Below are 12,442 nucleotides of genomic sequence, written 5' to 3' on the forward strand. Positions count from 1 at the left end.
TTGTTCTAATCTGGAATTCCCACATTTTGCTTGCTTTTAAATTCATGCTGATAATCAATATGGAAGCAAACAAGACCTTCGTGATAACTTCTGTCCATAGACTTTTATGAACATGTTTTTCTGAAATGCAGAGTTTTAACAAATTCCTACTGAAGACAATTGCTTAAAAGAAGCAGATCTTATCACACTTCAAACACTAGCTTAGTTTTACCCAACATATTATACCATCATTTTTGTATACCTGTTTGCTATACTAACATTATAAAACTACTACTTCTTACTTTAAGTCCATGCATTTGTCAGCAAATTCAGTTTTCCTAAATTGACTCTTAAAGATAGTGTATGGTCATATAAATTGAAAAACTTTATTTCTTTCCTTATCAATTTCAAATATTGAGTTATTTAAACATAAATGAAAACAGAAAAACTTTCTGTAGACCTTATCCCACTTACTTAATACTAATCGCATATTCTCCCGACTCTTTGGTTCTGTGCCGCACCAGGTAAGTGCTGTTTACTCTGTTAATAAGTTCACTCTCTGCTTGTAATCTTTCCATTGCTCCTGCAAACCTGCAACACAGAAAAGTAAAATTGTCTGAGTCCTCCTGAAGGTGCAAAGATAGCTACCAAACATGCAGTGCAGAGTCACGATATTCTGCACGAGATGGTGATCTACAAACACATCAATTGGGATTGAATGCTAATTCCAGGACTTCCAATGAAGTGCAAAGAAGCTATGCAATGGGGGTGGGGAAATCCTTAGTTAGAAAAAGTCTTTTTCTTTGAGGAGGGGGAGTGACAGAGCAGTGTGGTGGAGTTCAGCTGTCCAGCAGGGTAAAATCACCACAGAAGGTAAGACAAATAAGTCACCGATTCTGCAGTCTGACTACATAAGTAGATTTGTGCCCTTGCTCCACGCCTTGCCAGTTTGGGAGAGGCTTCATAAGAGGCTGTCTGTAGACACTGCAAAACTAGAGGCTAAGCTGGTAACTGAAGAGGGGGAAAATGACCTACCTTACAGGAAAACAATGCTGATTTTACCATTTTAGAAAATAATCTAAAAGCAGACAATGTCAGAGACCACTGCTCTGAAAAATTTCCTGCTAATATATCAGTATCAGTTAAAAAAGATCTTGAAGTTATTTTATCAAACACACCAGGAAGAATGCATTTTGAAGTTTATCACACAATACAGGACTTTTGCAGCCTGAAGTAATTTTTCAGCTAAGTTTTACAAAATCTTAGAAAACCAAGACTGATCACAGTGATACCCAATTAGAAACACAGCAAGTGTTAGAATTGAATTACAAATACAAAATTTGAGATGTTAAACATTCTATTTGGCTTGTTGTGAAAAATCAATGTTTTCATCTGATTCTGATTTCACTTTAGGCAAGCTAGAGGAACTCAGAATTCATCTCTAAATGATCAACTATAAAACCAGTCAAAGAACACAAGTGATGATTAATCTGTTCTCTCAGAATCAGCATGTACATGTATCTATTCTGGAGGTGGCCTGAATTCCAGTAAAGAGATCATTCACAACACTACACATACCCCAGACCAGCAGTAACTGTAGATCTGATACAGTGCCCTCTTACACTGCTTAGACATGCGTGTTTGTTTTTAAGGAAAAGCAGAATTATTCACAAGACCAAATGTATTTAACGTTAATCCTTCTCTTTATTTCCTTAGCATGTAAGATGTACTTGCATGCTTCATATTATAACCATCTCTTACAATTCCATTTCAGTCCTCTGGGACTAAGGCTACAAACTTGTAAACACAATATCAAAATCATTAAGCACATTATTACATCAGAAACACTTTTAGGCAATGCATGGTGCTGCTTTCGTAAATTAATTTGTAATAAGCAATTATCTTTCTATGACCACTTTTGTCAAAGAGATGCTTCTTATAAGATTAGACAACGACTCACCACAGCTGTGACGAATAGTCTACTGGTTTAGGAACCTAAGACAGAGGAAATACAAGAGAATGGAGATCAAGATGTTTTTTTTCTATTCAGCACATAAATTAAACAGTATTGATCTAATACTTTATTCACATAAAACAAGAGAACAGAAATGGACAATCTAATTAGTCTGGAATTCTATTTTCATTTTAAGAAACTTAAAAATTAAATATTCTGTACTCCTCTGGAATACCACAGAATATTTTAACCTTTTGCTGCTGTGACAGATTCTTTTTTTTTTTTTTTTTTTTTTTTTTAACTGTTTTTATGTTCATTTGTTAACAGAACTGTCATACTTTTTCTTTTGACAAAGCCTATATTAAAATTAGTACTTACAATAGCCTCATGGTACGTTGTCGAAAAATACTTTAAAATTTGCAACAAATATACACTAACATATACAGATTTCACTCCGTGTTTCCAAAATTACGTGAGCCCTAGAAAGACTGTCTACTAGGAAACATAGTACATAATCTCAGAGAGGTAACACTAATACATGGAGTGTATTCTGTGACTTCATTCATACCTTTGTACTTTGTTTTACTCTTGCACTATGGAATTAAATGTTTAAAATGAAGTGAACTATAATCAGTTTGTAAAATGGATGTTATATACATATATAAGAATGTTTAGATAATTTTAATACATGCAAAAAGCACAATATAGCAGTCCTCACAAAACTCAGCATTTTATCTTATCTTGACCATCTCCCCACTGTTGTCTGGTACATCAGCATTATCCTTCTCTAAAATAATTTGTGAGAAACTTGCAAGGTGCTGAAAAATTTATTTTAGTGGAAGCTTAGCACACATTTTGCAGACGTATAACCTACTGTCATGTATTCTGAAATAAGTAGTTGTGCTTTTTTTCCCCCCAGTAAAACCAATGAATGTTCTATTATTTTCTGGAACCTAAGAAGGTAAAAATTACAGTATCATTCTTCTTACAATTTTTAATGATATACAGACTGTATTCATCAGAGACTTCCAAATACAGATTAACTCAGGAAGACAGTACTACACAGGCCCAATAATACAAAATACTTGAAGTTTAAATTAATTATAACTCCCACTAGCTTGTATGCTGAATAACATGTAGCTATATACAGATGACCTTGGGTATCAACCAAGTCTTTTCCATGAGGTCACTAGACCTGACCTTAAAGTGAAAAAAAAACAAACCCTACATACCACTGCATGTTTAAGCACTATTCTGCAGTTACAGCAGCAACTGTCCAAAGGCAGCAAGCAAACGAAGATATAGCCACTTACTCGAATGCCTCTCCATCCAAGATGTCTATGATAAAATTGTCAATTACACAGGACAGTCCCAAATGTACATTTTATTTAAATAAGAAGACAGGTACTAATATGGAACAGATTGAAGTTCTTTGCGATAAAAAAGCATGGCCACATGCTCAAGTTTGCACAGCAGTACATCTATCCAGGTGTTAAAACAGTTCCTACATTAGTCTAGTTCTTGGGAGAAAAGGGGAACAAGAGACAAAAATACATTACTCCCTACCAGCACAGGCAAAGGGCCCTCAACCAGCAGTGCTGTAGTGCTGGTGCTATGCAAACCCCTCGGACATGTGAGGGCCTAACACAGCTAGGTCCTACCACTGCCAGCAGCAATGGCACTAGGTATTGCCACAACTACTGATGGGGTTACTAAAGCATTTCTGCCTCTAATGGTGAGACTTCAGTAAAAAAGTAACACCCTACAAACATCCTGAGAAAGAATTTCCATGAGAAATGTTTTAATGAAGCAATCAAATGGGGGTATTTCAAAGCCAAGGGGGCATTTACAGACTCTTTACATGTTGCAAGATATCTCAAATAATAAATTTCATCTACAGAAAAAATGCACTACGAATGATTTGCATTATCCCCCGTAAGATGAATTAACGCATTATCAACAGCAGCAGAAAAAAATAATTTAAAAACAAACATCCTTCATGTGTCAAGTATCCCTGCTATGTTGGAAAGAACATACAAATTTGAAGATGGTTTTAAGGCCATGCTTCAGAGCAGTTAAACCATAGATATATGGTTTAAGACCAAGATATACAACAACCCTTGTTCACTGTCAAGAAATAGACTAAAATCAAATATTATTCCTGAAGCTCTTGGCTCACATTGTGCTATATGTACACAATGTCTCAAGAGAAATGAGGAAACTGTAGGAAAGCTAGGAAGGACCAGACATTACTCTTTTAGTGTAGAAAATATCTAATGACATATACTATTTACGGCAAACAGGAAGAAATTGTTTATAGGTACATCTGTGAAAAGTCTGGAATATAGATATTCTGGAGCTCAGCAGTTTTTCATTCAATATTCATTCCTAAAGTATTTTGAAATATGTATTTTATGCTGTTTCTGGGCATTTTTATATCAGCTGGTTGTAAAGACTGTTAGACTTAATAATAATAGTAAAAGTTATAGCATGTTAAAAAACCTGATCGATGCTTCAGTATCTTTAACTGCGTCATTTGTCATAACAACATGTTTATATTTCATCCTTCCAGGTTAACAGTGGTGAAGCATCAATTTTTCTTTTTGGTCTGATCACGACATCGGTTGGTAACATTTCATGAATAATATTTATTCACTCTGTAAAATTGTATTATTTTCAACACTCCTTTTAATAGTTTATTTCTCAACTTCGCAGCAAGTTTTATCACTGGAACACAACCTTCACAACACCCCCAAACAGCATTTTTCATACGTCTGGATATCCCACTTCCTCTGCTTTAAAGTATAGTGCTGGTTCCTGAAATGTTGCTGCAGTTGCTGTCAGCAATGCTAAGGTATGACTGACTGTGTGGCTTCAGGAACCCAAAGCCAATCCACAGCATGTATTGCCTGTGTCCAGCAGCACTTGTGATGACACCAGGGCACAAGAAATCCACAATTTTATAATAAGCAAGGTATCTGGAGAAGGAAGCTAAGCTCGTAACATTTTCATCATCATCACAGAGCTGTTCTGTCACTCAATCTAGCATACCTTGTGCTTACAGAAATTCTGTGCCATCCTTCAAACAAAACTCTCAAAATATACAGTCGAGATGTCTCAAGATATAACAACGTGTTTATTCTTTAGGATCATGTATTTGTTTGAGAAACTACAGGATAATGTAAGCCTTAAAGGCATATCAAAATGTAGTCAGTAACAGCTGGTTCCATCTACTTATAAATGATTAAGTGGCATCTTGACTGCTGTAATGAAAGTAATTCCATTAATAAGTCAAACTGTTGTGAATCAAGTTAAAAAGTTAAAGCTGTCACAGCAAAGTGAGGAATATAATTTGTCACTGTTGTTATGGGTTTACATGAACTATCTCAATAAAAGGACAAACAGTGATCTGATGCACATCATCACAGAGGACAGAACGAAGGACCAAGCACACAGCCTTTTAATGCAGTCATCATATCTGTACACAAAAATCATGAGCACACATTGTTAATTTATTTTTTTTTTATCTTGCATTTTTCTTAAGAAAATCATTGAGTTAAATAAAGGCAGGTAAGAATGTGCAGAGATGAGATTTATCACATACTCTGAATTCAAAGTTTTATTTTAGTTCCATGTGTTTTTAAGCTCACTACTCAGTGTAATCTCTCTCTCTAACCCAAAGTGACTGGGTAATAGATTAGAACCATAGCATTCTCACCTTGCTGTGGGGGAAGGAAGAAAGTATACTTGCACATAAAATGTTCTATATTCTGGAAACTCTTCAGACAATTCAATTTATTAATAATCCCAAAAGTTAAACCTACCTCTGAAACATGTTTTCTTAACATGTGCAACTTAAATCCAGTAAATTAAAGTACTACAATGCTATATTTTAAGCAATATAGAATGCCACAAAAACACAAAGGAACTAGAAATAATAGGATTTTGGTAAGGTAAGACTAATAAAGTGCTGGTATCAACTAGGAAAATTTCCTATAAATTGACAAACGGAAATGAACAACTGTACTTACACATGGGCTAGGCTTTACTGCATCACTTGGGAAGAAGCCAAGCTCTCCTGTTGTTAGATTTCTGCCCTAGAAAAAAAAAATCCCATTTTTGAGACATTATGGCAATTAATAATAAATAATACATGCACAGCAGTTTAGGACCGTAAGAGTTTACCAAAGAGAGCCCTCAGAATAAAAATGCTACTCTAATAAAGAGTTACTCAATGGTATTTTTTAAAAAATATGCAATTAAGTAGTAATTATAGATGACATAGATGAGAGTTCTGGGAAATAAAACACAAGGTGTACCCCAAGCCTATGTTGTAATTCCCAGTCCTGTTAATGTCTGCAGTATCTGAAGTCTTCACTAAAGGTGATTCCAATTACCTCCTTTCAAATCACTTCCACCTGAGCTGGCCTCACTCTAGCAAGAGCTGACACACTACAACACCACAGAACCCCCAGCCAGCACCACCATGCAGTAACGGTTGCAGCACCCAGGAAATCATGCCAACTCCAATAGGAACTTAGAGCTAATAATTAATCACCAAAGTCTACAGTTAAGATTTTCCCTAAATTATACAAATCACTGGAAATTGTGTGGGCACAAGAACACCAACAGAAGTCAGGATTTACTGTCTGTGCCATAGCCACAGAAACATTGTTGATGTGGGCACGCAGCTGGGAGACGAGCTGCAGCAGTGTGTTCAATTCACCAAGGCCTGAACTGAGCCCTTGGGGTACCCCTTGGGTTCCATCAAAGTTGCAGGACCACCAATTTCCTCTGGGCTACTCAGTGCCAAATGTGACCTGATCATTACAGAGCCATGCCCATGCAGCTCTAAATTCATCACCAAGCCTTCCTGAAGAAATTTCTCAGCCAGTCAGAACAGAAAAGAAAAAGGGGAAAAAAAAAAAAAAAAAAAAGGAAACCACACCTTTCTAGTGCTAGCAAACATTCAGCTCTGACCATGCCAACCAGATCACTCAGAGCAGCATAGAACATATGGCTAAAGTTTCCAAACAGGTATCTAAAATGAAGGCATCAAAAGTTGCATTTTGGCAAATAAATGTTGTCATTTAACAGATTTTAGAGAGCACATAAATGCTTAAGCTCCATTAAGTTTAATATGCTGATGTAACATACTATCAGCACTTTGCAATAAGAGCAAGTATTTTGTTAGCAATGTAATCTTGAAAGCAACATTTATTATTTTGACCACATACCTGCAGCACAGTTTCAGGGGAAAAATGCTTCAGAAACACTTTCCTTCTGTCTGCCTGAATTTGCATCCTTATACTGTATTTACCCCCCAGTGTGAATACCTCTGAATTACAGGTTTGACTTACATACCTCCGACAGTCTCCCATCTTAATGATCCCTATTTACCATACTAATCTCATCTGAACAGTGACATCAAAGTCAATACAGCCAGCCACTAGAAAAAATGTATTAATGAGAAAAGGCATTCTAAGCAGCACAATTAAACAATAAGTTTGTATGTGCCCACACACCATTGTTAAATATATGAATCATTTATATAAGGTGAAAGAAGCTGAAATAGATGACGTCTTGCAATGTATGTCCACATCTAGAAAACAGCCAAAGATCAAAATCTGATGAGCTCAGGGACAGAGATCTCCACTATGTTCTGACAGTGCAAGAAGGGACATCTTTTCAGATGTTCAATAGTGTTTGCAACACCATGGACATGATCGAAGTGCCACATCCTTCAAATCAGAAATACAGTCTGGATACTTTCTCCTCCAGATTTTTTTTTTTTCTTTGTCCACCCACAAGTCTAGAATGAAAGCTCATTTTAGCTTGCAGGCACTTAAATGCTTCAATCTGCACCACACTGCAACAAGAACATAGCTGTTTCGTGCCCTCAGGTAGAAGGTTGGGGGGGAACAGAAAAGCCACATTGCAGCCGCTAAATGAACTGCAGCACATAAAGACCCAACCACGAGACAGTTAAGATGCAGAGCCAGCATTATACTACCTGGTTTAGCTGCTGTTATGAGCACACAGTGCCATGAATCACAGCTTAAAAAATCCAGCAAAGCTGCAAAAATCATGAGATCAGCTGTGCTCCACACATTAAATCATTATCATCACAATGCAGATGTTACAATATAGACACACTCAGAATAAAGCAACTGAGCTGTAATCCATAGGCTGGAGAACATTTTAACACGTATGCACACTTTCATTAAGTATCCTGCAGGTAGCAAGTCAACCACACTTGCTGCAGAAAATGAATCATGTGAAGATTCACTTGACACACCTAAGAGAACATTCATTGAAATGAAAAGTGGCAAGAAACTATCATCAGTGGACAAACTAACTTGAAAGGTAGAGCATTAAGGAATACTCCCACTTGTCAGAAGATGCTGTGGGACATTTTGTGTCTAAATGTGTCATTTTGTTGGGCAGGGAGAGGCTGTAAGTGTAGCATGCATTCCATGGACGTATACCAAACCCAAAGTGAAAGCAGCAGTCATCACGTGGACAGACTCTCTCCTCATACAAAACTACCACCACTGGGACACCAATTCCCCAAGTACTATGACTGGTACAAAACTCTGCCTTTACATTTTGAACAGAGAACCCCAAGAAAGGCTTTGTCTTCTGAGGAAAAGCTTTACATTGGATAACTTCAGATGTCTTTGCTAGTTAAACAAAACCAACCCCTAAAACAGAACAGGCTTTGATTTATCACACATTGCTCAAGGAAAGTGCTCACCAGAAAATGTTCTGCAGATAATGAACTGATATAAGTCATTTGGTAATGTTCTTCGGATAGTAGGTTAATTTATTTACCTTCAGAAATCCCAGCTAAACTCATCAAGGCTTGGTGTCATTCAGACAAGAAACTGACTTGTCAGATGATGGTTTTAAAATTTAAGATCTATCCATCAACTGCTCATGATTAACAGCATCATGCCACCATGCTTCACTTCTACTAATCACTTCTTTCTAGTTTACGTTTCCTGCTTGCTAATTGCTTACTGTTTGATGAGTAAGCATTTCATTTCCTTTGAACACTCACTGTAAAGACTTAGGGTCATCATAAAAGCAAAAGCAACTGACTGGACAGAATTGTTTTTAATATATATATATATATTAAAACATAAATACAATGTAACAGTATATGTGTGCATGTGGATACTTGTATTCATATATATTTATATATATAAGGGCCAATGAAGCCCTTCAGTCCATTTCTTCCAATGACACTCTCAGCATGACTAGAGGCTGCCTCGCTGCTCTTGTGCCTGTGTTAATGGCAGAGACATTCCCAAGTCAAATGACACTTCTGCTATTTGCAGACTCCTCCCTGCTATTTAGCTATGCAACGTGCAGCAACTTCAGTGGGCTTGCACAGAGCTAGCATTCCAGGACACCTAAAAAATTATTAATTATTGTGTCCTTAGCCCCCTCCCTTTTTTTTTTTTTTTGGTTACTGCAAAGAATCTGGTGAAGAAAGACATGAGTTGGATGGAAAAATCACAAACTGAAAGAAAAGAGCCCAGTTTTCACTTTCAGAGAGCACTTCTACAGTGCTGCCTCCCCAGCATTTCAGAAGACATTGGGTACCTGTGAGTTCAATACCAGTTTATTTGTATGTATCGTAAATATCATGGCTACAGGTAAGCATGTTGTAAGAACCACATGAATGCTGTCTGTATTCAGATTACATGCTATACATGCAACAGGCAGAGAAGTATGTTCATGTAGTGGGTTTACGTGGCAAGGTTTTGGTAGCAGGGAGCCATAGGGGTGGTTTCTGTGAGAAAGATCTAGAAGCTGCCCCATGTTTGGGAAGGGCCCCATTGTTTTCCAGATCCGAGCCAATAAGCGATGTTGTTTGCGCCTCCGTGAGAGCATATTTAAGACAGGGAAAAAACGCTGCGCCACACAGCAGCCGGGAGAGTCAAGGGAGTGGGAGAACAGCCTTGCACCAAGGTCAGTGTAGAAGGAGGGGGAGAGGTGCTCCAGGTGCCGGAGCAGAAGTCCCCTGCGGCCTGTGGTGAGGACCATGGTGAAGCAGGATGTCCCCCTGCAGCCCGTGGAGTACCACGGTGGAGCAGGGTTCCACGCTGCAGCCCGTGGAGGAGACCACGGTGGAGCAGGTGGCCCTGCACCGACGGAGGCTGCCGCCTGTGGAAGACCCCTGCCGGAGCAGATTCCGGGCCGGACCTGTAGCCCGTGGAGAGGAGACCACGCAGGAGCAGGTGATCTGGCAGGAGCTGCTGCCCGTAGGGGAGCCAGGTTGGAGCAGTTTTCTCCTGAGGGATGGACCCCGTGGTACGGACCCATATCTGGAGCAGTTCTGGAAGAGCTGCTGCCTGTGGGAAGCCCACGCCGGATCAGTTCATCAAGGACTGCATCCCGTGGGTGGGACCCCACAGCACAGGGGACGAGAGTGACTGAGAAGGAGCGGCAGAGAAGAAGTGCTGTAGACTGACCATAACCCCCATTCCCCGTTCCCCTGCGCCGCTCGGGGGGAGGAGGTGGAAGAGGGTGGATGGGGGGGGAAGGTGCTTTTGTTTTTTTTTTCCTTTGTTTTCTCACTTCTCTCGCTTGTTAGTTGTAGGCAATAAATCTTACTATCTCCTTATGCCGAGTCTGTTTTGCCCGTTACAATAATTATTGCGTGATTTTCTCGTCCTTATCTCAATCCTTGAGCCCTTTTCACATATTTTCTCCCCATTCCTCTTTGAGGAGGGGGAGTGAGAGAGCGGCTGTGGTGGAGCTCGGCTGCCCACCTGAGTAAAACCACCACAGTTCAGTAAGAAATACTGACTACCATTAATATGAGAAAGCAACTTTTCAAAAAGACCCTTCAAGATAAGGGTTTTAAACTGCCTACCAAACAAGGGGCATTGTAACATACACTGAAAATCTTTACCCAATATACAGCTATGATACCACAATGTGAAATTATTAACATCATCTCCTATTAATGAACTGCTACAGCCTACAAAGCTGCACAGTAAAATCACTCACTTTTCCAATATAGTCTAGCAATATACAGATTCTATATATATATTAGGAACTCAAAAATTATTGGTATTTTAAATGAAAGTAATTAAAAATCTATCCCTTTAAAAACATTTTGAACCAGCATCAGCATTACATGGAAAACACGAAACCAGGATAAAAGCAGTTTTCAGACCTAATTCAGGGTAGCCCTCTGTTGAATTCCTTTCATTTAAATTCAAGGCAAAGCAGCACAATTCTAGAGGATGCTTAAAAACATCCATCCAAGTTCAGCTCATTTATGAGAAATTCCCTGAACAGACAAAAATTGCAAATAAAGGAAAAACCAGACACACAGCACATCTACTCAGGAGCTCAGGGAAGACTTAGGAACAATTTAAGAGAAGTTTTCTGATGTATAAATTAAGGCCCTTATATTCTATCATCGTTTCATCTGAGCAAAGAAGTGCTTCAAGCTCTTCCTCTTTCCCTCCTACTTAGCTCCCACCTCAGACTGAAGAAGCTGAAGTCTATGTTCTCTCTCAACTTCCAGTCCTTACTTCCCTTGTTTGTTTGTTTTGCTCTTCCCCCCCAAAAAAAAATATCCACAAATGCAACATTTTAACATGTATGAGTAGGAACCATATTCCAGACCTGCTCCTTTCCCAGCAAAACCAAGTTTTGTTCTGCATGCTCTCTGGGCAGAACAGTTGCTGTTAGCTAGCTCTAAGCTGCTCCGTCTCAAAGCATGCCCTTTCAGGATCAGAAAGCTTACCTCCTTCTATCTGCTACACATTGAGCCTTTAAAATACTTTATCGAAGCCAACACCCATCGTGTTTTGGGGTACATCACCTGACTATCTGAAAAGCCTTAAAATGAATATTGTCAGTTTAGCTTGAGAAAACTACTTTGAGCAAAGACATCAGATTCATATTTCACTCTTTTAGCAGCAATCACACAGGAACTCCTAGTTTTCTGCAAATATCTTCCCAAATGAGAATTATGCTCCATATTTATATGGAAAAGATAAAGAGCTCATGCTAGCTCCTCTCCACATTCTGACTTTTTTCACACAGTAGCATCATTTTCCATTGTCCCAGCGGGCTGTCATTACATTGCAACATAGAAAAATTAATTCTCTCTCAAACACAATTTCCAGTTTTTATATCATAAGTGTATTTACAACATACTTAATGTCTTCTGGATGTTTACAGCAGGACTACTAACTACTGAAGCATTAGGAAGGACATCTGTATTAGCAATTACTTGATATGGGTTTAATTTGCATTAAAGAAAAGCTGGTTTTGAGAATGGCAAGAATCAGCTCAGGAATTACCTGTACTCTTTTGGCATACTTCAGAAAAATGACTGCCTGAGGATGGTGGGTAATTACAGTGGAAACCAGCAAAGCTAGAATTACGTTATATCTTACGGCAGGCATCGGGGCATCCCTAAAAGCCTGCCCTCAGGTTAAGCAGCTACCAGTTTACTCAGAGCAAACTCTGGAGAGG

At 38.6% G+C, this 12,442-nt stretch overlaps 1 protein-coding gene across 2 annotated transcripts in view; it reads right to left on the reverse strand.

Moving 5' to 3' along the window:
* VAV3 (vav guanine nucleotide exchange factor 3) overlaps positions 1-12,442 on the reverse strand; it is a 164,207-nt gene that overhangs the window by 18,967 nt on the left and 132,798 nt on the right. For both annotated transcript variants that reach the window (XM_082766316.1, XM_082766315.1), the window contains exons 21-23: positions 5,965-6,030; positions 1,940-1,974; positions 454-570 (exon numbers count right to left, since the gene is read on the reverse strand). In XM_082766316.1, the coding sequence (XP_082622442.1) occupies positions 454-570; positions 1,940-1,974; positions 5,965-6,030 (218 nt within the window). The remainder of the gene's footprint in view (positions 1-453; positions 571-1,939; positions 1,975-5,964; positions 6,031-12,442) is intronic.

This window comes from Aythya marila (genome assembly GCF_965140915.1).
Source record: "Aythya marila genome assembly, chromosome: 8".
NCBI lineage: Eukaryota > Metazoa > Chordata > Aves > Anseriformes > Anatidae > Aythya > Aythya marila.